Below are 26,652 nucleotides of genomic sequence, written 5' to 3'. Positions count from 1 at the left end.
AGGCTTCCAATGCCACATCTTGTGGTTGTTTTAAATTAACCTGACTAGGTTAATGATGTTTACCATTTAACTCTTGCTTTAGGTAAAGCAGAATGACCAAATTTCCAAAAAGTCTGGTCAGTTTTGATACGCTGAGGTGTATTTCTTTTGTTAAGCTTTTATACATAGAAACTCACCTTTTGAGTATTTCTGCTCTGCTCTGCCTCGTTTGTCGATATTAATAGGAAGAACGGTCAATTTAGCTTCTGCCTTTGTGTCTCTTTCCATCCAAGTTACGAATAGAAGCGACACCAGGAACCACCCACTCCAGTTCTCCAGTTTACGTTTGAAGAGACCAATACTCAGAGGTTAAATCCAAAGTCACACCAATATTTCTAGATGTTAGTCTCTCAGTTCTAAGTCCAGTGCTCTTTTCAAAAATGTCCGATAAGCCACTTGCCTTTGAGCCTTATCAACTACAGTCTGTGTGCTATTTGTCTCATACAGAAATGTTATTATTTGTCGAGGGATTCTTTTGAGTGTGATTCACTTTCAAGATAAGTGATTCTCTCTTTCTTTGAAATGTAATTCAGGTTTTTTTTTCTTTTCACAGGCAAGCAGATACGCGACTGTCAGCGAAAGGGCGCACGCACAAGCGCAGCAGTTCCTGAAAGAAGGTTGTCTGAGGGAGGATCTGGTTCTGGATAACATCCCGAGGCTTCTGAACTGCCTGAGAGGCTGCAACGTCACCATTCGATGGCTGCTGCTTCACACCGCAGACTCAGGTAACGCACGAAAAGGTGTGACCATCTGTATTCATCCATATAAAGGCGTCCGAACCCAGATCTGCTGCGTGATGCAAAGTGGTTTAGCCCTTGGATGAGAATCAAGCTGCTTTTCTAAGTTAGTCATTTTTGTGTCAATTTGGATAAAGCAGTGGCCCACCTGAACAGCCCCTGTGTCAGGTCCTGTTAGGTGCTTGGGAATATGAGGAAATTTACCTCGCAAGTTTGAGGAGCTTGTCACTGGTCAGACTGAGGAGATCAGATGTCTACATGTGAAAAAGTATAGCTGCAGATCTGTAGTAGGCAGAATAATGGCTTCCCACCCCACCCTCCCAAAGATGTCCATGGCCTAGTCCCTGGAACCTGTGGGCATGTTATATTACATGGCAAAGGGGGATTCAAGTTGCAGATGGAATTCATGTTGCTAATCAGCTGATCTTAAAGTAAGGAGATTATCCCAGTGGGCCCAGCATAGTTACAAGTATCCTTAAACTGGGAAGAGGGAAGCAGAAGAGTCAGAACTAGACAGATGGCATCATGAAAAAGACTCAGTAGACCATTGCTGGCTTTAAAGATGGAAAGGGCCACAAGCAAAGGAGTACAGGCAGCTTCTAGATGCTGGAAAAGACAAAAAAACTGTTTTCCCCTGGAGCCTCCAAAAAAGAACACAGCCCTGCTGCTACCTTGATTTTAGCCTAGTGAAACGCATTCTGATTTCTCACCTCTGGAACTATGAGAGAATAAATTTGTGTCATTTTTAAGCCACTGAGTTTATGGTAATTTGTTACAGCTGCAATAGGAAACTAATACAAGGGCCAAGGCAGCACCTAACAGCCAGATGTGTAAAATAGTTGGTAGGATTTGAGTCCGGAGCCCAGAGCAGAAGAGAAACATTGCTTGGGGTAGAAGGGCAGAGGTAGTCTAACAAGGCTCCACGGAGGAGACAGGAGCTGATTAGCCCTTGATAGGATTTTATAGTAAAAAGCAGAAGAAATTCTAGTCTGGGGAAATGATGGAAGAAAAGTATGATTTTGGAAGGACAGAAAAACATGGCTCCACTTTGCGGAGGAACTGGCTAGACCCTGGTGCTTAATTATGGCAGACGGGGTCTTAATCTTTTCTGGGTCACGATCCTCTCTGAGACCCTACTGGCCATCAGGCTCAGGAGCTTTTCTGCCGCACGGCTTTCAGAATCTTAGTTCCCCAACCAGGGATTGAACCTGGGCCTATGGCAGTGAAATTACAGAGTCCTAACCACTGGACCACCAGGGAATTCCCTAAGCCCATGAGTTTAAAACCCCTGGATTAATAGTAGAAAATTAAGTAGGTTGGACTAATACCTGAGCTTATTTGGAGCTGACGCAGTCCTCATACTTAGTAAATGCTTGATCAATATTAATTACTAAAGAGTTCCCTCATCCAGCGCTGCATACTCCTTCCCCTAAGAGTGGTGTCATTCAGCAGCTCTGGAAAGCCAAGCCTCTGCTTTTTGTTTTTCACTCAACTAACTTTTCTTGAGCACCTACCCTGGTCCCACTTTCAACACCTCCTTGTTCTTTCAAGTAAGACTGTGTCTCTCAAAGAAAAACTGTCCACGCCGGATAATCCTGCAGCCTCCCTCGGTAACACAATAGCCCCGTCTCCCAAACCCTCCAGGCAAGATGCCCTTGACGCTTCCTCTAGTTGCCCCCTGTCTCCGCGTCCTGTGAGAGGTCAGCAGTGAGAACAGCAGGTGGACTTCCTTATCCTTCATCTCTTTGAAAACGTGGAATTGCTCTTCAGCCTTCCCTCTTCACGCCAGAAATCTTCAGCTTCTTAAATCTTTCCCACAAATGCTGCTTTCCAGTTTTGTTTTGTTTTGTTGTTTTCATCATTTCGATTCTTGGCCTAGATCTCTCTCCAATTTACAGTTCACTCTCAGCATGAATACAGGGCCGAATCATCTAATGGACTAGTCTTTAATTAGTCGAATTTATGTTTAACATAAAATCCAGTCCTAATTTGAGGATTTTACTACATTGACTCAGCTTGTAATCTTCTTTACCAAAAGTCTTACATTCTGAAGCATATAAACAACTCGAGCCCTCTCTTTATCCTATCATAAAGGCAACTGTGGGTTTCTAGTGACTCAGCCTCCTCTTCGTCTTCTGGACGACTGTGCCTGACAGCCGTGCCTACGTTCTGGAAGCCAGTGGTCTCCTGGATTTGTGCCCCTGCCAGGGACAGCCTCGGCTTGCCAGGGTTCTCTGCTTCTCTCTTCGGCCACATCTGTTTCCATTTCTGAGCTGGCAATTGTCTGACCTGATCGCACAAGGTCAGAATTTACAAGAATCAAATGATTTGCCTATCTGGTTGTGAGTCATATGTGGGGAAAAGTAACTGCTTATTTAGCTTTTATGGTGTTTTGGCCATGGCGTGCAGAAAGGAAGGCGCAGATTTCTCATTTTCCCTCCTGTTAACTTGCTGGAGCTAATTGTTAATGCACAGTGATGTCTCCTATCCAAAAATGAAAGCAAATTAATATCAGAAGATTTCTTGTTGAATTAGAGTTAACATAAAGACAAGTGGAACTCCTTCCAAGTTCGTTTTTTTTTCTGTTTTTTTAAGTTAGGCAATCATGAAGCTGAAAAATTGTCTCTGTGTGATCAATGTCATCAGTGCCAATATATTTCTTCCTAGGGAGTTCTGGAGAACGCATGGTAATTCAGAACTCTGCAGTTCCCCATGAAAACTGAGCCCTCCTCCAGGTTGTCATGAGTCTCCTTCTGATGGAGTAACTTGAAAATCAATATGTAAAATAGCCTTGCTCGGGCTTCACCGTAACTGAAGCACCAAAAACACCACTGACATGTGCTCGTAAAGCATGGTCGTTCTGTACATGCCGGACTTCCTAAGATGCTGATGGGAGGGCTTGGAAAGCAGGAGTGAACACGGGTGATACTAGAGCAACTATCAGGGTCCTTGTACCTTATCAGCTGTGAACTTTCTGACAATGTTTATTGTCTTAAAGTTTTTATTTTGACTTTATTTGCAGTCTAAGTAGCTTTTACTTGTAAACATTTTATCTTATCCTATTTTCTTTTTCTTTCTTACATAAATAATTGACCCCGTAAACCAATTTCAGCAAATATCAGTATTTTTTATCCTATATACTTTTTTAACATAATGTTTATTTTATTTGAAATGATTTAGCTTGGCAACTGAGAGGCTGACCAGGGAATCAAGACATCTGGTGTCTTATCCCTGGGTCATCACTGCCTAATTTTGTGAACTTGGCCTAGTAGCCATAACCTCTCTGGGTCTAGGTGGTGGATAATCCAGAAAGCTCTGAGTGCCAGTCATGCCTTTACAAAGAGCAGAATGGTCTCAGGTCTGGTTCTTCCTCTTTGGAGGTGCCACATCTTTGTGTGGGTAGCCCTGCTTCCCTGTTGTATCAGTGGTCCCCAAGACCACCCCAGGTTCAGTGCTTTACTAGACTTGGCATATAGTAGTATTTATGGCTATGATTTGTAACATGAAAAAGATAGAAAGCAAAATCAGCAGAGGGAAAAAGTGCCTGAGGTGAAGTGTAGAGGAAACCAGGCACAAGCTTTTAAGAGTTCTCTCCTGATGGAGTCACACAGGACGCATTTAATTCCCCTAGCAATGAGTTGTGGCAGTATGTGTGAAATGTCAACCAGGGAAGCTCATTAGAAACTCAGTGCCCAGGATTTTATTGGGGGCTCATCAAGGCAGCCTCTACCTGGCAGGTAACAAAATTCCAAACTCCCAGAGGAAAGCAGGTGTTCATAATAAACCACATTGTACAAAGAGTTAAAGCATGGTGGGCCATTCTTACCAGTTCTCAAAGTGGTGGGAACTCTTCCAAGATCCAAATTCTCTAATGCCAGCCAAGAGCCGGCCTTGCAAACAAGCCTTTTTGAAGATGGCAGTCTCGGGCCTGCTGTGTTAAATCTTTTCTGCACCCCTGTCCATAGTTGAATGGCAGAGATCAATGCTTAAAACAAAAGCAGCTTCAAGCAGGACATAAGGAGGCCACACACTTAGGAAATAGTGCCGAAAGGCTCGACCCATCATACTGGACAGTCGATAACAAACCACCCACACACGATGCTTACAAAATTTGGAAACACTGTTCTCAGTTTGCTTTTTTCATTCAACAGTACATCACGATGACATTCCATGTCAGATTCAGTGTCATATTTAGCAGCTCAATTGTGCGTACTCCATAGCATGGGTGTAATATAATTTATTTTACTACCTATTATTGATATACATTTTGCTTATTACTTTTTAAATGCTTAAAAGGGAAATGAAAGTAAGAATTCATCTTATTTATTATAGATATTTTCTACACATTTAATAAATTGGAAACTCTTTTCTCCCATGTCTAGCCTGTGACCCAAACAACAAACGCCTTCGTCAAATCAAGGACCAGATTCTAACAGACTCTAGGTACAATCCCAAGATCCTCTTTCAATTGCTGTTGGATACTGCACAATTTGAGTTTATACTCAAAGAGGTAAAAATATTGAATGAATGATCACCAAAGTCTTAGTTTTTTTATGCTTAAAATTTTTTTTAAAGATTAGGGTTTTGTAGCTGTGTCTCTGATTCAGGCTACAGATTCTAGCTGTCTGAGATCATTCTTACAGGAAAAGGACAGGATTAAACAACAAGCATTTAGTGCCTACTGTCATTAGGGATACAGTGATAGAAAAAATGCACCAGATGGTGACAGTTACAGTCTAATGAGGCATGCGGACAGTAATCAGAGAATTACACAAATGAAAATGAATAAAAACAGGTATACGCTATATAGGAGAGGAGCATAGTTCTCTGGGTACCTAAAATAAAGGGTCCTGTCCTAGCTTTGACGACTTCCCTGAGAAGAGAAGCAAGAGTTTCAGAAGGGAGCTGAGGAAGGAACCTGTCAGAGTTAGCTAAGACAAAGATGGGGGAGCATGATGGAGAACCTTCCAGCGAGAGGACAGAATATGTCTAAGTCCTCTTGGGTAGGGAGGAGCCTGGCCAGTTCAAGGATCTGAAAGCCCAGTTGGCTGCAGGGGAGAGAATGCAAGAGAAAGGTGGTAGGAAGTAAGGTTGACAGGTGGGCAGCCTGCGCTGGGCCTTGCAGGGTGTTAGTCTTCATCTTAAAAGCCATGAGAACCTATTGAAAAGGGCCTAAGTAGGGTGGTAGTTTGCATTTTAACAAGGTTGACCTAAGGACCTTGAGGATTTGAGTTCAGTCAAGGAAATTCTGGGCTTGGTCTTACTCCTAAAAAAGCCTCTATGGACATAATAAAAATCACAGATGCCTGGGAATGTTCAGGTTCTGTAAAAGTAACTTTGGGGGTTTGGATCAGGTGGCCTCAGGAACTAGCCCCAGACATTAATGCCAGTTCAGAACCAACACTCGCCTTGCCTCAGTTGGTCTGAGAGCCACTGTCTTAGAGATGGTCTAGTTTTTGCCCCCCAATTTGTATAAAGTAGTAATGCTTAAGAGGTGGCATCAGACTGATGTTAGGCACCTATTTTTATAATAAATTGGGTTTCGCTCAGGCTTTCTTAGTAAACTGCCTAAGCTGGATTTTCTCTTAAATCAGTAAATCTCTTCTGTCTCTTCAACAGATGTTCAAGCAAATGCTTTCAGAAAAGCAGGCCAAATGGGAATATTACAAGAAGGAGGGCTCAGAGCGGATGACGGAGCTTGCTGATGTCTTTTCAGGCGTGAAACCCCTAACCAGAGTGGAGAAAAATGGTAATTGCTGAAGAGGAATTATTGGTGTGTTTGAAAAGTATACACAGATTATTAGAAAGCAGCAGAGTAAAAAGTCATTACCGTGTCCTCATTGTATGCTGGGATGTTGCTAGTGAAGATCAGAAGTCTAGTTTTGGCTGCTCTAGCCTTGTGCTCCCTTGGGCAATCTCATATTCTCTCTGGACTTCAGGTTTCTTATCTTTGAAGTAGGAGGTTGGGCTAAATCATGGGTTCTTGTACTCCGGTTCATAAATACAATAGTATTTTATAGACATATCCTCCCCCCACCGCCATAGTATGCAAAACTTGTGTGTCATTAGTGTGTAATTTTATGTGCATGGGGACGGGGGCATAACTTTCATGATCTTCTCAGAAGGATACTTCACCCAAGAATATTAATGACTGCTAACATAAATGATATCTAAGAGTCTTGTGTTCCAGTCCTATTTGGTTCTTCTTCACCGGCGCATCTGCCATCTAGTGGCACAAGAGGGGACCTGCAGACTGTTTTGAAACAACATAGCTCAAGTTTTACTTTAACAATTTTAATCTTGCTACTTTTAGGAAATTTTATCTATAGGAAAATTGTGGTATCACTTAAAATTTTTGAAGGATCCTGTCCTATAGATAGGATCCTTTCAAATTGCCCCTGAAAGACCATTCTGAATTTTAAGATGACAAATTAAACTATTTTTTTTTGATGCTTAATATTTGTTTTAACTGTCAAATTTATTTCCGATAAAGTTAATTATATAGTAGAATTGATGAATAATATAGCTTTTTATTTAAAAAAGCTTCACTATTGTTAATCAATACAAGCTTATGACTATTGTATTTGATTTATTTGTTGCTGGTCAAAAAATATTTCCAAATTACATTAATATTCCTATTGGAAAAACTAGAGCAGTTTCTAATGGTGTGCTATAAATTGGCAACATGTTTTGCAGGGCAGCATATTGTATCTAAAAAACAAAGAACCACCAGGACCAATTTAACCAGATTAGTTTTCTGATCAGACACATTAATCTGTATTCTAGTCTCTTTTAAGTTCTTATAAATACCAGCAATGTTTCAAAGGTTATTCAAAACAATATCTTATACTTTTTTGGCTCTATAGCATATTTCAGTTAGGAAGTACTTTCACAGATATTTCTCATTTGATCCTTACAACCCTGTGAGATAAACATCTTTATTATTTTATAATCACTTGCCGAGGGTAACAAAGGTCCAGAGCCTGTATCTCACTCATTACCTCGTGTGTCCTTTCAGCTACTCCGTAGCTGTCCCTCGGTCCTACAAAAAATCTTTAAAATTATAGCTAGTTCTTTATGTCAATTCTTAAAATAACTTAGATTATAAGCCCTTAAATGCTTTTATTAAAGTGAAATCATTCCATTGATAAAACAAAAAACCTTTACAGAATCAACTTGGTGAGGTGAAAATAGCGAAGCCTTTGACGGTTTGCACGTCCTGGCTCTTCCATTTAGTAACTGTGTGACGCAGCAGAGGGTTCTTAATATCTCTGGGCATCAGCTTCCTCATCTGAGAAATGGCTTTTAATTCCTACTCCATAGATTTTTGTGAAAATTAAATGAGACTAAGCTTAAAACTTGGCCTGATTCACTGAAGGTCCTCAGAGCACGTTAATGGCCTTCCCCATCTCTGCCTTGAGAAATGCCTGGCTGGTTTGTGAGCGCAAATGGCGCCACCTAATCCATTCAGACTCCCCACAACTCACCACTCACACTTCACTCTCCTGCATGTTGGTCCCTCTTTGCCCTCCAAGACACGCCATTGTCGTTTTGCCCCAAAGCCTCTGCTCATGTCTCTCTGTTCGTCTAGGGACAGATTTTCCCTCTCCCTCCCTCTGCCTGTCCAGACCTCTACCCATCCTCTTAACTCTGTGTCACATCCTTCAGTTCCTTCCTGACTCCTCCCCACCTGCACTACCATCTTTGCACACATCAGTTTACAACATTTATTGGGTGGGCCAAAAGGTTTGTTCAGTTTTTTCCATAAGGTGGCTCTAGTAGCACTTAGTTGTCTTTAACTTCATTTGAAACAATTTTGTTAGATTGTATGTGACACCTGTCACATCAGCATGCATTTAAAAAAACTTATACAAATTGATGAATTTTTGAATAGCCATTTTAATATTGAAGATGGAAGAAAAAAAGCAACATTTTCGGCATATTATGTTTCAAGAAAGGTAAAAAACGCAACTGAAGCACACAAAAAGATTTGTGCAGTTATGGAGAAGGTACTGTGACTGATCGAATGTGTCAAAAGTGGTTTGCGAAGTTTTGTGCTGGGGATTTCTCTCTGGAAGATGCTCCACAGTCAGGTAGACCAGTTGAATTCGATAGCAATCAAATTGAAACAATAATTGAGAACAATCAACGTTTTACCACATGGGAGATAGCCGACATACTCAAAATATCCAAATCAAGAGTTGAAAGTCTGGGCTTCCCTGGTGGCGCAGTGGTTAAGAATCCACCTGCCAATGCAGGGGACATGGGTTCGAGCCCTGGTCCGGGAAGATCCCACATGCCGTGGAGCAACTAAGCCTGTGCACCACAACTGCTGAGCCTGCACTCTAGAGCCCGCGAGCCACAACTACTGAGCCCATGTGCCACAACTACTGAAGCCCGTGCTCCTAGAGCCCATGCTCTGCAACAAGAGAAGCCACGGCAATGAGAAGCCCGTGCACCACAACGAAGAGTAGCCCCCGCTCACCGCAACTAGGGAAAGCCCACGCACAGCAACGAAGACTCAAGGCAGCCAAAAATAAATAAAATAAATCAATTAAAAAAAAAAAAGTTGAAAGTCATTTGCACCAGCTCGGTTATGTGAATCGCTTTGATGTTTGGGTTCCACATAAGTGAAGCAAAAAAAACCTTCTTGACCGTATTTCCACATACAATTCTCTACTGAAACGTAATGAAAACGTTCCGTTTTTAAAACAAATTGTGATGGGCAATGAAAAATGGATACTGTATAATAATGTGGAACGGAAGAGATCGTGGGGCAAGCGAAATGAACCACCACCAACCACACCAAAGGCCGGTCTTCATCCAAAGAAGGTGATGTTGTGTATACGGTGGGATTGGAAGGGAGTCTTCTATTATGAGCTCCTTCTGGAAAACCAAATGATTAATGCCAACAAGTACTGCTCCCAATTAGACTAACTGAAAGTGGCACTCGATGAAAAGCGTCCAGAATTAGTCAACAGAAAGCGCATAATCTTCCATCAGGATAACTCAAGACCACATGTTTCTTTGATGACCAGGCAAAAACTTACAGCTTGGCTGGGAAGTTCTGATTCATCTGCTGTATTCACCTGGCATTGCACCTTTGGATTTCCCTTTATTTCGGTCTTCACAAAATTCTCTTAATGGAAAAAATTTCAGTTCCTTGGAAGACTGTAAAAGGCACCTGGAACAGTTCTTTGCTCAAAACCATAAAAAGTTCTGGGAAGATGGAATTATGAAGTTGCCTGAAAATTGGCAGAAAGTAGTGGAACAAAAGTGTGATTACGTTGTTCAATAAAGTTCTTGGTGAAAATGAAAAATGCGTCTTTTATTTTTACTTAAAAAACCAAAGGCACGTTTTGGCCCACCCAAAACTTGGGCGTTTAACCCTTTTCTGCCAGGTGTTATAAACTAAGCTATTTATATAGAAAGTTTCATCTCTTCTACTAGGTCACATGCCGGAGGCATTTTTGTTATTGTTTGGAAAATTCCTAAGACCAATGTTAGGTACATAGTAAAAGCTCTGTGACTAAGAGCTAGATTTGTAAAGGATTACTTAATTAAATTCAAAGCCACCACTGCAGGAATTCTGGGATTTCAGTAGAAATTTCAGTCTTTTCTTGTTTCTGTATTAATAGAAAATCTTCAAGCTTGGTTCAGAGAGATCTCAAAACAAATATTGTCTTTAAATTATGATGATTCTACTGCTGCGGGCAGAAAAACTGTGCAACTAATACAGGCTTTGGAAGAGGTAAGGAAAGTCTTTTTAAATGACAGTTCTCAGATCATGAATCATACTTTTTGACCTACCCAGCAGTCTGCTGGAAATATATTTCAGAGAATATTTTATCAGAAGCAAAAGCAATATAAATTAATGTGTTCACTGTAATATTATATACAGTGCCCTAAAATTGAGAAAATAATTAAATGACAATAATAAAGAGAATGGTAGTAAAAATTATGATACATCAATTTGCGGGAACATGCAGTCTTGGAAAAAAAATTATGAAGACAGTATAGAAACATTGGGAAAACTGTGGTAAGGAGGTAAAAGCAAAAACAAAATTACATTGTATGCGCTACTTTTAGGTTTGTAAAAAGCGTGTGCCTTGGGGAGAAAACCTGGAAAGGGATGGATACACAAAAATGAGAATAGTTGTATAACGATCATATGCTTTAAAGTGATGTATTTTTTCTGAAAAAAAGTTTTCTTTTATCTTCTTAAAAATTATTGTACAAAAAAAAGGAATTATACCTCCACACTCCTTTTTTTTATAATATCCTTTTTTTTATTTTTTATTTTTTAAATTTTGACCACACCACGCGGCTTGCGGGATCTCAGTTCGCCGACCTGGGATTGAACCCAGGCCACGGCAGTAAAAGGGCCAAGTCCTAACCACTAGACCACCAGGGAATTCCTATACCTCCACACTCTTAAAAGTTTAATTGTATGTTTAACCAGGAAAATAAAAGCATCAGAACAATAAACATATATATTATATGAAACATCATCCACCCTCATCTGGAACCCTTTCCAATTGATATAAGTGTACATTAATGCTTTTTTCACTTGCAAGACTTTCTTATAGGCTCTTTCTTATTTTTGCAAGGATTTTAGGATGGCCACTATTATAGCAACACAGTATAATGCTCCATTGTTAGCATGCCAGTTTCCCTAGCTATTCCAGAACAATTGCTCACTTGTGCTATTTCTATTTTGGTTGTTTTTTGGATTTTCTAGTCTATAGTACCACTATAAGCAATTTTGTAAATCTCTGATACTTTTTCTCTTTTGCATTATTTCTTTTGGCATATAGCCCAGGCCCCTTGAATTATGTACATAAAATGTCAAAACACTGTGGAATCATTATTTTGTTTTAAAGAGCCCATCAAAAGAACTTAAAAATGTGCAAGTGCCAGCACCTTGGTTGTGATGTGACTTATTTTGTTTTTTAACAATCCTGCAAATCTTCAGAATTAGAAGGATTTTCCAATACATGTTTATTGATACTGAAATGGAAAATGGGAGTATTCGCTTATTACGTCATACATGTACAGGATAAGAAATAGTGGAACATTTTCTAATCTCAGAAATTTTGCATTGTTTTCTGACTTGGCTTATACGTTTCTGAAATTATAATTTGAAATTAAAATTTTGCCAAGACATTCTTAGTAAGTAGTGTGCTTTATTGGAAGTGTTTTCAAGGAAAAGTGAACACTATACAGGCCATTCAGAATTTTAAAATCGAGTGTGTTTATGTAACTCAGGTTCAAGAATTTCACCAGTTGGAATCAAATCTGCAAGTGTGTCAATTTCTTGCTGATACTCGCAAGTTTCTCCACCAAATGATCCGAACCATTAACATTAAAGAGGAGGTCCTGATCACAATGCAGATCGTTGGGGACCTTTCTTTTGCTTGGCAGTTAATTGACAGGTAATGTGGACAGCCTGGCATTTGTCCTCAATGAAGGCCATTATGAATGTTTCCTTACCATTTATCTCTTTTTACAGTTTCACATCTATCATGCAAGAGAGCATAAGGGTAAACCCATCCATGGTCACTAAACTCAGAGCTACATTCCTAAAGGTAAGCAGATAACAGTAAGATTGCATTCTCAGTTACTAGGGAAGAGTTGGCCTTCATTATTACCTCATTCATTAATTCAGTTCAAGATTTCACCCTTTTAGAAAGTTGGTTAATTTAAGTATTTTTATAGACTGAAAATTGTTAGCAAGTTTTTCATGAGAGCATAGTTGCAAAAGATGCCGGAAATAAAGTTTGAATTAATAATAGAAGTTGGAGTGTCTTAGAGAAAATTGTTTTTAAATGAAGAAATAGATGTTTTTAAAGTTTTACAGGATACTAAAAATGTGTGTCCTATGGGTCCTTTATTCCCTAGACATGAATAAAATCCTTTTACTTATTCATTTAAAAAAAATTCTTGTTGAGCCTCTGCTACAGTCTAGGATCTCCTCTAAAGGTTAGGGAATAATGTTAAACAACACAGGCATAGATTGGCCCTTCTCTCAAGGTAATTTCATTTCGTGATAAATGAACAAATAATTTACTCAATGTCTTCTGATGGAATTACCATATATATCAATTCTGAGGTGCACTTTCATATTTTAACATCTCTGTAATTGGGATGTGTTGTATAATTGATGGCATATCATAGTTTAGTTGTCAGCATGTTTTTTCTTTTTGAGCACTGCATAAAATAATGGCACTTCTTACAAGCCATGTCATCTTAGATTAGACTCAATATGGTAGTCCATCAATCAGAATGTCTGATTTCCATAGAGGAGTAGCTGCCTTCTGTAGCTCAGTGGCTCACATTTGAGCATGCAGGAGAATCACCTGGAAGGCTTGTCACAGCCCAGATTGCTGGGCCCCAGCCCCGACGTTTCTGACTAAGTGAATCTGCACGGGGCAGAGAATCAGCATCTCTGACAAGGTTTCAGGCGATGCTGTTGCTGCTGGTCCAGGGACCACAGTCTGAGAACCACTGCCGTAGCAGGTGGCTCTCATTTTAAAAACTGTATCTTGTCAGAAACTATGAATGACACTGATGAAGTTCAGTAGTTGTTGCTCTCTTTCGGGCAAAGCCCAAGAGTTTTGTTGTATGTTACTATTTCTGGAAAAAGATTTCTAGGACTTTTTTTTTTTTTTTTAAATTTATTTTATTTTATTTATGGCTGTGTTGGGTCTTCGTTTCTGTGCGAGGGCTTTCTCTAGTTGTGGCAAGCGGGGGCCACTCTTCATCGCGATGCGCGGGCCTCTCACTATCGCGGCCTCTCTTGTTGCGGAGCGCAGGCTCCAGACGCGCAGGCTCAGTAATTGTGGCTCACGGGCCCAGTTGCTCTGCGGCATGTGGGATCTTCCCAGACCAGGGCTCGAACCCCTGTCCCCTGCATTGGCAGGCAGATTCTCAACCACTGTGCCACCAGGGAAGCCCTCTAGGACTTTTTGAAACAGAGAAACAGATATATCTTATTTTCCTTCCAGCTTGCCTCTGCCCTTGACCTGCCCCTTCTCCGTATTAATCAAGCAAATAGCCCTGACCTTCTCAGTGTTTCTCAATATTATTCTGGCGAATTGGTGTCCTATGTGAGAAAGGTAAGAAATGCATCAAGGTGATGTTTATTTTAATGGCAAACTGACTGCTGTTTTAAATACAAATGATGTGCTTGGGACCCTGAAAAAAGTACACCTGTGTTCCTTTCCCTTATCCTTTTTGTTTTTAATTGAAGTATAGTTAATTTACAATGTTGTGTTAGCCTCAGGTGTACAGGAAAGTGCTTCAGTTTTACATATTTATAGGTTATTTCAAGACATTGAATATAGTTCCCTGCAGCAGGTCCTTGTTATATATCTGTTTTATACATAATAGTGTTGTATACCTGTCCCTTATTCTTAATTTAATTCCAGAAATTTGCAGTACCTGAAAATAAACTTATTCTTACCGGTACTGTGGGTGTGCAGCTGTGTTTTTACTTTCAAAGAACTTTCATACCTATTTTTTAAATGCTGATGGTATTAACCCCCATTTTATAGGTGTAGAGATTGAGAAACAGAGATCTTGGTGACTTCTTCAAAGTCATAGTTGGTAAAAGAGCCAGATCTAGATCCAGCACATTCTAGTTGGAACTTAATCAAAGTTTTCAGGAGCATTTTGGTCCTTGTTTCAACAACTTATGGTGTAGCATAGAGCCAGACAGGCCTGGATTCAAAATTTTCCCGTGTCACATACTAGCTGAGGGCTCTACAGCCATGTTACTTAATAACATCTCTGAACCTCAGCCTTTTAGAAATTTGTAATGTGGAAGTGATACATCTTTTGCATCATTTCTATGAGAATTAGCTCTCTATCCTGTGAGCAGTTAATGTTTGAAGGAAAGTAACCCTGTGCCTGAGAGCAGTTGTTAAAATAGCTCTTGTGAGGCCCTTAGCATCCCTTCCTGCAGACGAAGTGCTGTTCGTAGACACGGGCACCGTGCCTACTGTCACTATACCATTTACCAGCTAAGAAATAAAATAGAGGTTCATTTGTTTTTTTCCTCTTTTCCCTTTCATTAAAGGTTTTGCAGATCATTCCGGAAAGCATGTTTACTTCCCTTCTAAAGATCATAAAGCTTCAGACCCACGATATCATTGAAGTGCCGACCCGGCTGGACAAAGACAAGCTGAGGGACTATGCCCAGCTCGGCCCACGATACGAGGTGCTGTGTCCCTTCGACTTCTGCCTTTTGATGTTTAAACCCCCAAACCATGAAATAGCACAGCTCTGTGTCACCTGCCATATCCCCAGGACCACCGGATCAATTCTGATTTATTGATATTTTTCCACACTCTCAACAATAACCAGGTTTTGCCATTTCAGTGCAATTATACCTTCATTCGTTAACTTGTCCTGGTGTCATTCACGGCCTCGCCTGCCAGAATGTTCTCAGAGGGAGTAGAGCTCAGCGGGTTACTTTTCTTTTGAATAGTCTCAGCACATCAACCTTTTTTCTCTTTGGGCTACATTGCCTAGACTTTTCCCATTCAAGTTCCTGCTTTGTACACAAAATCAGTGGTTCAAAATGATCCATATTCCATGAACCACTTCCTGCAGCCAGACTTTTAAGGCCACTCCACAATTAAGCAGCCTTAGAAATTGTTCTTCCCAAAACACCTCTTTTTCCCTGAACTTAAAGATGTGAAAAATAAAATCAAGTGAAATTTGAAAATGTGATAACAAGCATCAATTTCATATCCTCTGACACAACTCCAAACATTACATCAGGAATTGAGATTGTCAAGCTCAGAATTTCTACATTGATTCTAACTCAAAAGTATAGCCTCAGTCAACCTTACCAATGTCTCCTGGTGTTGTTTGAAAAGAATGTAGATGCCAGCAGAAGGAGATTACCTTCTCAGAATCTCCTTGAGCCTTTTCTTTCTGGAAGGGATCATCCGTATCACTGAGTCCTGCTTTCATCTTACGCATGAAATGCTGAGGCCCAAAGAAGGGGAAATGATTGGTCAAAGGGTAAAGAACGATTTAACATCTTCTGACTCAGTCACCCAGTATGTCTAACAGTGGTCAACACCGCAGAACCTCATTTCTGACCAGGACGTGTATACACAGGTGTCCTAAAGCTGCACGCTTGTTCTCTTGTCTTTGCCCATTCCAGAACTGTTAGTCAATTATTTTAGCTTCCCATAGAAGTGATGGGTCGTTTATGAGAAGTACTTCATTAACCTCTTTTTCTTTGTTAAAGGTTGCCAAGCTTACTCATGCTATTTCCATTTTTACTGAAGGCATCTTAATGATGAAAACAACTTTGGTCGGCATCATCAAGGTAATGGTCTTAATGCTGGCCTTTGTGGCCCCGTAGTAAGAGTCTTCGTCCTTTGGATTATTGCAGAATTTATCCTGTGGGGGTAGTGTTACCATCTTATGCCTCTCGCTGTTTCACATGCAGCTTTCACATCTTCACTTTACTCATTTATTGACAGAGGAAGAGACAGCATTATAATCCTTATTTTTTCATAACACCCAGGAGTTCCTTAACTCTAATAAAAATCTGTTTTATTGAATTTTTGTAATAACAAAGAAAACAAAATAGTTCAATTCCCTTAGGCAAAGTAGCTTGCTCAGTCACTGTTTCTCCCCTCCCTGCCTGCAACCTTTCTTTCTTTTTAGTATTTTTATACCGCACCCCAGGTGCAGAGAGCTGAGATCATTGTACCCCTCTGACCATAGACCGTTGCCATCACTGATGAATGCAAGCTACTCTCTTATTTTTTTTCTTTCTCTTCTCCTGGATGCCCACGCCCATCCCCATGCCCCATAGCATCCACTCTGTATGTTTGATTTCTGTCCATAAATATGCAAGTATCCTTATTTTTAGCAAGTGGTGTTATTTTATGTATGCACATGGTTTTGATTTATCTAAATCATATTCTTCTCTAAGTCTCATTCTCTTTACAACTTTTCTCACTAGTTACTGCTTTGAAGTTAATTTATGTTGCTGTGGATCTGGTAGTTGGTTACTTCTTACTGCTGCAGAGAATTCCACATTTTACTTAACTGTTCCACAGGGCACAGACACCTATGCCACTCATTTTCACACCTGTGCTTCCTGTTACTATAAACAGTGTCAAGATGAGCATCTCTGAACATGTTCCTAGCACAGACCTGTGTAAGAATTGCTCTGAAATCTGCTTGCCCAGGAGTGGGTCACTGAGTCTTAGGGCACATTTGTACTTAATTTGTCTAAATAATGCCAGAGTGCCTCCTCACATGACTTGTTTCCTGTGTATCTTCCCCCATTTTTGCCAATACTTGCCATTATCCACTTTCAAATTTTTGTTCTCCAAAGGGGTCTAAGGTGGTATCTCATTGTGGTTTTAATTTGTAGTCCTAAAATGACTAGTGATGTGCCCACTCACACAGTTCATGGTGCTTTTATTTATTTTTCCATTTGTCTGATATCAGCAAAATCTTAACATTTCTGATTTTTTAAAAAATTTTCATCGATATAACATTTGTGTTAATGAAATCCAAGAAAATATAGGAAATGAACCTAAATAGAAACAGAACGTTACCATGTGGTTTCTGGAAATGTGTTAAAGAAATACCATTGTAGCCCTGGAATATTAATAGAATCTATTAAACATGCTTTAGGCCTGGTGCCAGTTTAATTCAGTTGATATTCAGAGAGTACACACACAGGTTATCACTCCTAACTCACCCTTAAATGATGATAAATCCTAGGACCCGGTTAGTCTTAAATGCAGAGTGACCAGTAGGATGTAATAAAACCTAATAACTAGCAAGAATTATCAAAGAAAGGATTGCTTAAGAAAAATGTAAGTCTTTTGCCAGAATCTTTCAGATAATAAAAGCAGAGGGAATATCATCTTGACCTCATTCAAACTTAGTAGACTGTCTCTGGCAGTTAAACAACTCAGGGCTTTTTGTGGGATCCCGTGGCTTTCACTAATCTTTAACCTTTGAATGTTGAGGATCTATTTCAAACCCTTACAAAGAGTTTAAATTCACTTGAGTTAATATGACTTAAAACAAGTGAGATATACACAGGGATATGCATATAATGTTCATTGTTAGATGTAGCCAAAAAAATAGAAGTAACCTAGACATTTTATGAGTAAGAGAATGGCTAAATATATCATGGTGCATTCATACTGTGGATTGCTTTGCTGCCATTCAAAAGGAACTTGCCACTAGGAGATTTCCAAAACGTAAAGTGAAAAAAGCAATTGCAGAACAGAGTGTGTATGTATATGTATGTATTACGATCCCATATAGTTTCTTTAATTAAATATATTTACGGACAGATACGTATATAAATTAATAGAGGACGGTCCGGAGGACCCATATGAAAACTACTAACTGTTGTTAACCACAGGCGGTGTGGACAGAACTGCGAGGAAGGGGCTGTGTGAAGGGGTCTTTCCCTTCCCGGGGGGCACTCCACAGACTGGTGGAAGTCTAGGAAGAATTGGGTAGAGCCATTTAAGACCGTGAGATTCATAAAACATTTAACTCTTTTCCACTTAATCTGTTTTTATAAGGAATATTTCTTTGGAAACTTCATGTTACTTCTTTGATTTTGTTCTCATTGACTATGTTTATTTATCATTTACCTTTCTCTTGTAAAATAGAGCACAGATGCTGAAAACTACAGAAACGATTATGTAGCTTGATTGGTTGTTATAAGGTAAAGACCACTCATTCTCACCACCGCTCAAGCCCAGAGATATAATGCAGCCAGCTCCCACCACAGGATCCTCCTCATGGGCCTTGACCTAATCCCAGTCTCTCTGTTTAGTTTTATTATCCAAAAATAAATTTCTAGACACTCTAGTTCAGACTTGCCATTCAAAAAATATACGTCTTTTTAAGGCTGATTTACTCCTCAGATTTCTCCCTCATTCCTTTCTTTCCTTACAATTTGTCTATTGAAGAACCCAAGGCTTTTGACCTGTTATTTCTACACAGCCTGGCTCTTACTGATTGCATGGTCACGCTGCAGTCCAACAGGTTCCTCTGGCTTTTGTATTTTCAGCAACTTTTTCATTCCAATTATCTTCCTTGAAATTTAAATATCATCAAACCCAGATGGAACACATCAATTGTCTTTATAACTTTTAAAATAATAGCTCTTGACAAATTTAAAAGTAAAACAAGTCTCGGAATTCAAAGGAGTGTGTTAAAACTATTTGATGTTTTATGGATTTGACAGGAGACTGTTTTTTAGGGAATAACAAAAGCTTTCTCATTACAGAAAAAAAGAATCAGCAAAATAAGCTATGTAGCTAGATAGCAGAGTTGCTTTCCTATTTCATCTCCCTAATTACAAACAGCATCCCAAGAATGCCGAAAGAAAAGAGAATTGTTAAATCTTCAGAGTGGTCCAACCCCAAACTTGATTTTGCTCATATGACTATAGATGCCCTTAGATAACTTCCACAGGAGACATGTGCACTGAATTCAGATGCAGGCCCTTCAATCTACCACCTCCTCCTGGTGATGAGAAGAGGCACTTTTAACTTTTAATGAAATGATTAAAATGTGAGGCAGTTTAAAACTTTCCATACCCACCATCTTTGAAATGTCATGTTGTAAAATTATCATGAATTTTACTGAGGTAAACCAAGTCCTACAGAGGTGACAGGTTTTAATAATTCTTTCCAAGCTTCACAAAATCAAAAAAGAAATCCTAATTGTCAAGTAATGAGATAGGAAAGTGCTCCCCTACGGATTCTGGAAACTATCTTTCCTCCGGATTTCTTCAGGACTGAGCTTTTCCTTCCTGGCATTTATTGCTTTTCGATTTGCACTTAGGTGGACCCAAAACAACTGCTGGAGGACGGAATAAGGAAGGAGCTGGTTAAGCGTGTGGCTTTCGCTCTTCATAGGGGATTGATCTTCAACCCTCGAGCCAAGGTACCAGATCACCAAAGTGGGTCTGTCCTTTCCCTCTACTCGGCTTGCAAAATGTTCTAGAACACCATTTTTAACTGTTATGAACAAGACCTTTCCTACCTTCTAACATATATCTACTATATCATGTTCAGTACAATCAATTGATACGCTTTTTGATCCTATATTATAATCCATTCATATTATAAGAAAATCCTTTTTAAAACCAGTCCTTTCCTTCACCTGTTGATCCCCAAGTTTAAGAATTAAACTGATGTTTATGATTCCGGGTTCCTTCTCATAGCGAAAAGAATTTGTTAAACCTAAAACAAGGCTTCCCTGGTGGCGCAGTGGTTGAGAATCTGCCTGCCAATGCAGGGGACATGGGTTCGAGCCCTGGTCTGGGAAGATCCCACATGCTGTGGAGCAACTGGGCCCGTGAGCCACAATTACTGAGCCTGCGCGTCTGGAGCCTGTGCTCCACAACAAGAGAGGCCGCGATAATGAGAGGCCCGTGCACTGCGATGAAGAGTGGCCCCCGCTCGCCACAACTAGAGAAAGCCCTCGCACAGAAACGAAGACCTAACACAGCCAAAAATAAATAAATAAATAAATAAATAAAAAATACTTAAAAAAAAAAAAAAAAAAAACCTAAAACAGATTGGCACTATAAAGGCTGTAGTTTTTTCTTTTGCTTGATCTTTTTGGGAATGTGGTCATTTTTCTCAAGAGAAAAAGAATGGGCCTGAAATTTACATCTAGAGTGCTTTTCACGTCAGTAAATTCAATTTAAAATGTTTTAACTCTTAAGATTAGAGTCATCAAATGATATGAGAGAAATCACTGATATTCAGTTTTTATATATTCTTTTATATGAGGCTTTCTTTCCAAATGAATGAAATCTTTTCTTTCTGGATGTCTGGCATAAATTACCATTCCTCCTAGATGAGGTAGGAAATGAGTATTTCCAGAGCTGTCCCAAACCGTCACTGCGGTCTCTCACTTGGGGTATCCTTTAAAGTCTAATGTAGGTATTAGGGGTTGACAGTCTATGCCAATATAATAGGTTTCTGTTTCTTATTTTGCACAGCCAAGTGAATTGATGCCAAAGCTGAAAGAGCTGGGAGCTACCATGGATGGGTTCCATCGTTCTTTTGAATACATTCAGGACTATGTCAACATTTACGGTCTGAAGATTTGGCAGGAAGAAGTATCTCGTATTATAAATTACAATGTGGAACAAGAGTGTAATAACTTCTTAAGAACAAAGGTATCTAAATAGATTTTAATATTCTTGACTCTATTTGTTACTTCTGACATGCCCCATACATGCCCCAAACCTCAGAAATGCCAACAACAAAGTTTATTTAAATAGTTACTAAAAATCAGTAACCACTACACAGTCACGAATACCTTCAGAGTACCTTCAGGAGCTGTGAGGGTCACAGAAAAGTTTATATGACACCTCACCTCTCAGAATTTACTGTCCTAAGGAGAAAGCAGACTTAATTAAATGGCTACAGAATGAAGCTGTCTGGTGTAGTCGTTATAACTTGAGTGATCAGGAGTTCCAAAGACTTAGGAGGTCAGCTGGGTTGATCAGAGTGTATACCTAAGAGCAGAATTGCTGGGTCATTTAGTAATTCTGCATTTAACTTATAAACCACCAAGCTGTTTCCCACAGTTCCTGCACCATTTGTTCATTCCCACCAGTAGTGTCTGAGGGTTCTAGTTTTTCCACATCCTCGCCAACACTTGTTAATTTCCTTTTTTTAAGAAAATTATAGCCATCCCAGTGTGTGTAAATGGTATCTCGTTGCAGTTTTGATCTGCATTTCCCTCGTGACTAATGATGTTGAGCATCTTTTCATGTCCTTATTGACCATTTGTATATCTTCTTTGGAGAAATGTCCATTCGTCCTTTGCCTATTTTTTTATTGGGTTATTTGAGCACCAAATTCTTAAGTGTCACAGCTGAGAAGATTGATTTCTAGTTGGTAGTTAACAAGGAGCCACTCTGCAAGTTTTTAATTAGGTGACTGACATGATTCAGGTGACATTTTCAAAAGATTATGTATCTTCCAGCCTTATATTTTTGATTTTATTATTACATTGATACATGTTAACTTATAAGACAGAAAGCCAGAAATTCTTGTCTTTTTCCACTTCTCCTCAATCACTTCACTTTTTCACAGGAATTTCTTTTTTATATATATATTATATGTGGCATTTCTGAGAGGCTATTAATATAATTTTTAAAATTTCTTCTTCAGAATCAAGGAACATTTATATTCACTGTTCATGCAATATTGTCTTTGTAAAACTATGTGGGAAAAGGATAAGTAGGTTACCTTATCAAAGATGTACTAAATATTTATGTTCTTGGGGTTCTTTTTTTTTTTTTCTAGATTCAAGACTGGCAAAGTATGTACCAGTCCACACATATTCCAATACCAAAGTTTACCCCTGTGGATGAGTCCGTAACATTTATTGGTAGACTCTGCAGAGAAATCTTGAGGATCACGGACCCAAAGTAGGTGTATCTGAATTCCACTGGGCTTTGAACGCCATAGACAGTGTCTCTAAACGTGTATCACATCTACTTAGATCACACCCTTGTTCCTGCCACAATTGGAGCCTTTCTAATGGGTTTATTAACTTCACTTTTTCTGAGACTGCATATTTTCCTCAGTGTGACTGAGGAGACCCCAGTCCAAAGACATATAGATGAAAACAATTATAAAGTCTGTTTGGCCACCTCTTATTTTAGTCTTTGCTTCTCTTGCTTTCCGGCTAACATTTTACTCACCTGGGTCTGTGGACTCTCTGGTTTATTAAAACTTTTAAAATTCCAAATTGCTCCTCTGTGCCTGTGTACTTATGACACACTCCTGCATTGCAGTCACTGGCTCTTGCACTTGACAGCTCAGACCCTGACCTTTTAAGATGACCTCCTTGTTTCTTAGCCCCACCCAGGCACTTTTGCGTAAGGACCAGAATTTTTTTTTAATATTTATTTATTTGGTTGCACCAGGTCTTAGTTGCGGCAGGCAGGTCCGTTAGTTGCAGCACGTGGGCTCCTTAGTTCTGGCATGCGGGCTCTTAGTTGCGGCTCACCAGCTCCTTAGTTTCAGCATGTGAACTCTTAGTTGCGGTGCATGTAGGATCTAGTTCCCTGACGAGGGATCGACCCTGGGCCCCCTGCATTGGGATCGCAGAGTCTTATCCACTGCGCCACCAGGGAAGTCCCAGGACCAGCATTTCTTGAGCACTCATCTTGTGCACTCTTCCTAGCCCCTGGCACACCTCCCTTTACTTACTCATCATAACAGTCTTAAGGGGTAGGCATTGTTATTCATCCCATGTTAAAGACAAAGTAACTGAGGCACAGAAAAGCTCAATCACTTGCCCAGAAGTTAATAAACAGTGGACCCAGAATACACATCAGGTGCTCTGACTCCAGAGCCCAACTGTTAAAGCATGTGTCATTCAAGGGCAGACTTGCAGCAGTGACTCCCAGTTTATATACAGTCACATGGGTGAAAATCTCATATAATCAAAACAGCCCTGAGAATATTTCAGGTGGGCACCACAGTGGATGCTTGACGCTGCCTGTCTCAGAAGTCCAGCTGAGCTAGTTTTCCTCATGTTTTTTCAGTTGAGCCTCTGATGAAGCAGTTGGTACTAAGCCCAACGAAGGGGAAAGCAGGCTCCTGCCTGCTGTCTTATGTTCACCCCTGGGCCGTGCTTGCTCAGTCATTCCGCCTGGTGTGGTTACTCAGGGAAAGATGATTTCTCTTTTTCAGTTCAGCTGTGTGTGCATAGTTGACTTTGTGTAAGTTAAATGCCCTTATCACATGTCTTCTTTTATACTACCTTCAAATTCAGGCTGATTTTGTCTCTCGAAACTTATGAAGCTTGACAAACCAGATGTCACCTTCAGCAGAAATGAGTTCTGTCTATGCCTCATGGGCCAGAAAGTGTAAATGATCCGAAACGCTTTGTGACTCCTCTTGGGCACCCATGGGTTGATCACCGAAGCCCTCCTAGAAACTGTCTGCCTAACTCACTTAGTGCCGTGTTAATACTGGCAGAAAGGATTAAGCATGATTGGGATTTCCATGTCATATATGATTTCATCATCAAAATTGGGAGCCTCTCAACGGACGCATTCAAAGTGCGAGCACTGAGTGGTGGAAGCAGGACACTTGGAAGCCTGAAAGAAGGCTGTGGCTCTGGAAGTCATCTTGTTCTTCCACTGACTTCCAAATTTAAAATCCCCTAGCTCCCGAGCCCCTTTTAATTCCCTCCCAAGCCTCATTTCAGTAAAGATACGTATTGGCTCTTAGGATTGGGGACATATCATTTTGTGGAGGCTGTTGAAGGTAGAGGCTGGGACTCCACCCCAGACCTACCCAATCCAGCTCTCCAGAAACGGGATCTGGGCGTCTGTTTTTTAACATGCTCTACCAGTGATTTAAGGTCCCTATGCCAACATTTGAGAACCATTAAAATGGTGGTTATGGGCATGGTGTTGGAAGCCTCGGTTATTTCATCTATAAAATGAAGGTCAGACAGCTCGTACATCACAGCTATTCTGAGGATGAAGAGTGAGCGCACGGAAAGGCCTTGGCCCAGCGCCTGACACATAGGAAACGCTCGGTACATGATTTTGGTTGTTATCATTGCCATCGTCACACTCCTGGGTCTAAAAGGGGATCGCTGGTCAATGACCAGAACTGGGAGGAGAGAGGAAATGGCTTCGTCATCATAGTCTCAGATGTGAGGACACAAGGATTCAAAGTTCCTTTCTTACCAAATTGGAAATGACACAAGACTCTGTTTTGTCCCTAGTCTCTGGATATTTAAAGAAAGACCCTCCAGAGAGACAATGGGGCTCTAAAGCCTTCCAGCCTGATGGCTGAATCTAGCCTTGTCCTCAAGACATGACTCCAAACAACAGCCCAACCCAGTGGAAATGAAGCGGTCAAGCTGGTGACATAGCAAGGGCAGGAAGAGGTGATTTAACTGAATTTTGCCTTCCTGGCCCAGTGAACGTTCACCGTGAGATGTCTTGGGTGCCTAGATGCAGAGGTTATTAAAGCGCAAATCATGAAACCATTGTTCTTCCCATCCAGTGCCCCTAATCCTATTGCATCCCACATCCCTTCAGGATGAATTCTGAGCTGCTTTTGGGTTTTGAGTTTGTTTTGTTTTTGTTTTAGAACGACATGCCACATTGACCAGCTGAACACTTGGTATGATATGAAAACCCATCAAGAGGTGACCAGCAGCCGCCTCTTCTCAGAAATCCAGAACACCTTGGGGACTTTCGGTCTGAACGGGTTAGACAGGCTTCTGTGCTTTATGATTGTCAAAGAGTTACAGGTGAGCCTTTTGGCATTCATGCGTGTTTTCTTCTACCCCAGCGGAGAAGAGAGTAGATGGTTTAACCTTTCTTTTGTGCTTTCCTAGACTGATATCAGGCATGTATATATGACTCCTGTTAAATAGATAAGAACTGAGAATAAACTGGAGTTTCTTTGGCCAGCACAGTATTTTTATGGGTGGACTGTTCTTGTGAATTTCATCTTGGGAACCAGCAGCCCCTCATAACGGGGTGTTTCTGATGGGAACCGGAAGTTGCTGCTTCCCCGTCATCCTATCTGTAGCATTGTGTGAATGAGGCTAGTTTGTGTTCTACATAGCATTTTAGTTAACTGGAGTATTTATTCATTATGTTTTGCTCTTCGATCATGCCTTCTTGTTTTAGAATTTCCTCAGCATGTTTCAGAAAATTATCTTGCGAGACAGAACTGTGCAGGATACTTTAAAAACCCTCATGAATGCCCTCAGCCCCCTAAAAAGCATTGTAGGTAAGTGTTCTAAAACGAGGGTGAGGTAGAGAGAACTCTGTAGCCTTTCCAAAGTTACTAAATAGAAAAATGATATTTTAACCTTTCAGCAAATTCGAATAAAATTTATTTTTCCGCCATTGCCAAAACACAGAAGATATGGACCGCTTATCTGGAAGCTATCATGAAGGTATGTTGTGGGAGAGAGGGGAGAAGCAAGGCTATGGTTTTTTAATTATTATTTTCTTGTAACTTGGTTGCCCAAAGAAAGCTACTCTTCTTTCTTTGGCCATCAAAACAAAAACACAGCACTTCAGTTTGTCATTATTTCTAAGTTCTTTTGATCTTTGGCTGTTCTTGACTGTGCTTTTCATTGGCCTATTTATTGTTTTTCTTTCACTGAAGAAAACTTTCATTTTGAAGTGACTTTTGGCAAGAGGTGCTTTCACAGAAGGAAATAGAAGTTTTCCTCCCTCAGCTATACTCCATCCTTATGTAACAAGTTCATTAATGAGCTGCTGTCAGTTTGCCACCCTAGTCTGGACTGGCCTGCGTCTCACCTCTGTAGGAAGCCAAGAGAGATTACAGAGACGCTTAGAAGAGGCTTCGGAGGTTTCCCAGTGACTATTATGGACCACTGTTAGTTGTATCAATAATTGCTGGTAATTCAGTAGTAGCCAAGTCTTGTGTCTAAATCACTGATCTTTACATAAAACCCCCAAGGACCAATTTGTCTTTTTGTCTTGAATTAGGGAACCTGCAGTCACTAAATGGGCATAATAATCTGGAACAGCATGGAAATACTTGTGCTGTTCAACAGTGACAGCAGCCACTATCCACATGGAGCTGTTGGGCGCTTAGAACGTGGCTTGTGGGGAGTGAGGGCCTGAATTTCAAATTTTATTTCATTTTAATCGTTTAAATTTAAACAACCACAGGCAGCCAGTGGCTGCTGTCTTGGTCAGTGCAGCTCTAGAGAAATCACAGAGAAAGAGTGACAGTCCAAAGCTCTCTAATAGGCGAACAAATAGGTAGAATGAGCTTATCACCTCCCCAGGCTCCTTAACCTCTCCAGGATCTTATTT

General features: G+C 40.3%; 1 protein-coding gene and 1 long non-coding RNA gene across 11 annotated transcripts in view; one reads left to right on the top strand and one right to left on the bottom strand.

The window, feature by feature from the left end:
- The window catches only part of WASHC5 (WASH complex subunit 5), a 56,405-nt gene that overhangs the window by 15,381 nt on the left and 14,372 nt on the right, over positions 1–26,652 (top strand). For 9 of the 10 annotated variants that reach the window (XR_014255484.1, XR_014255485.1, XM_082433134.1 and 6 more), the window contains 15 exons: positions 593–764; positions 5,159–5,286; positions 6,396–6,525; positions 10,415–10,527; positions 12,045–12,211; positions 12,289–12,364; positions 13,784–13,894; positions 14,857–14,997; positions 16,042–16,122; positions 19,635–19,736; positions 20,803–20,982; positions 22,121–22,245; positions 24,938–25,100; positions 25,486–25,588; positions 25,678–25,757. Coding sequence is in view for 8 of the 10 variants with exons in the window: in XM_082433134.1 (XP_082289260.1) it covers positions 593–764; positions 5,159–5,286; positions 6,396–6,525; positions 10,415–10,527; positions 12,045–12,211; positions 12,289–12,364; positions 13,784–13,894; positions 14,857–14,997; positions 16,042–16,122; positions 19,635–19,736; positions 20,803–20,982; positions 22,121–22,245; positions 24,938–25,100; positions 25,486–25,588; positions 25,678–25,757 (1,872 nt within the window). In the remaining 2 variants the exon portion in view is untranslated. The remainder of the gene's footprint in view (positions 1–592; positions 765–5,158; positions 5,287–6,395; positions 6,526–10,414; positions 10,528–12,044; positions 12,212–12,288; positions 12,365–13,783; positions 13,895–14,856; positions 14,998–16,041; positions 16,123–19,634; positions 19,737–20,802; positions 20,983–22,120; positions 22,246–24,937; positions 25,101–25,485; positions 25,589–25,677; positions 25,758–26,652) is intronic. The other variant, XM_082433136.1, reaches the window with a different exon arrangement.
- LOC309646717 overlaps positions 13,434–26,652 on the bottom strand; it is a 400,316-nt gene continuing 387,097 nt past the window's right edge. Inside the window, exon 2 of the long non-coding RNA XR_014255557.1 lies at positions 13,434–13,740. This is a non-coding gene — a long non-coding RNA (uncharacterized lncRNA). The remainder of the gene's footprint in view (positions 13,741–26,652) is intronic.

The sequence above is a fragment of the Balaenoptera physalus genome, assembly GCF_965194825.1.
Source record: "Balaenoptera physalus genome assembly, chromosome: 17".
NCBI lineage: Eukaryota > Metazoa > Chordata > Mammalia > Artiodactyla > Balaenopteridae > Balaenoptera > Balaenoptera physalus.
This window is presented reverse-complemented; position numbering and strand designations above follow the sequence as displayed.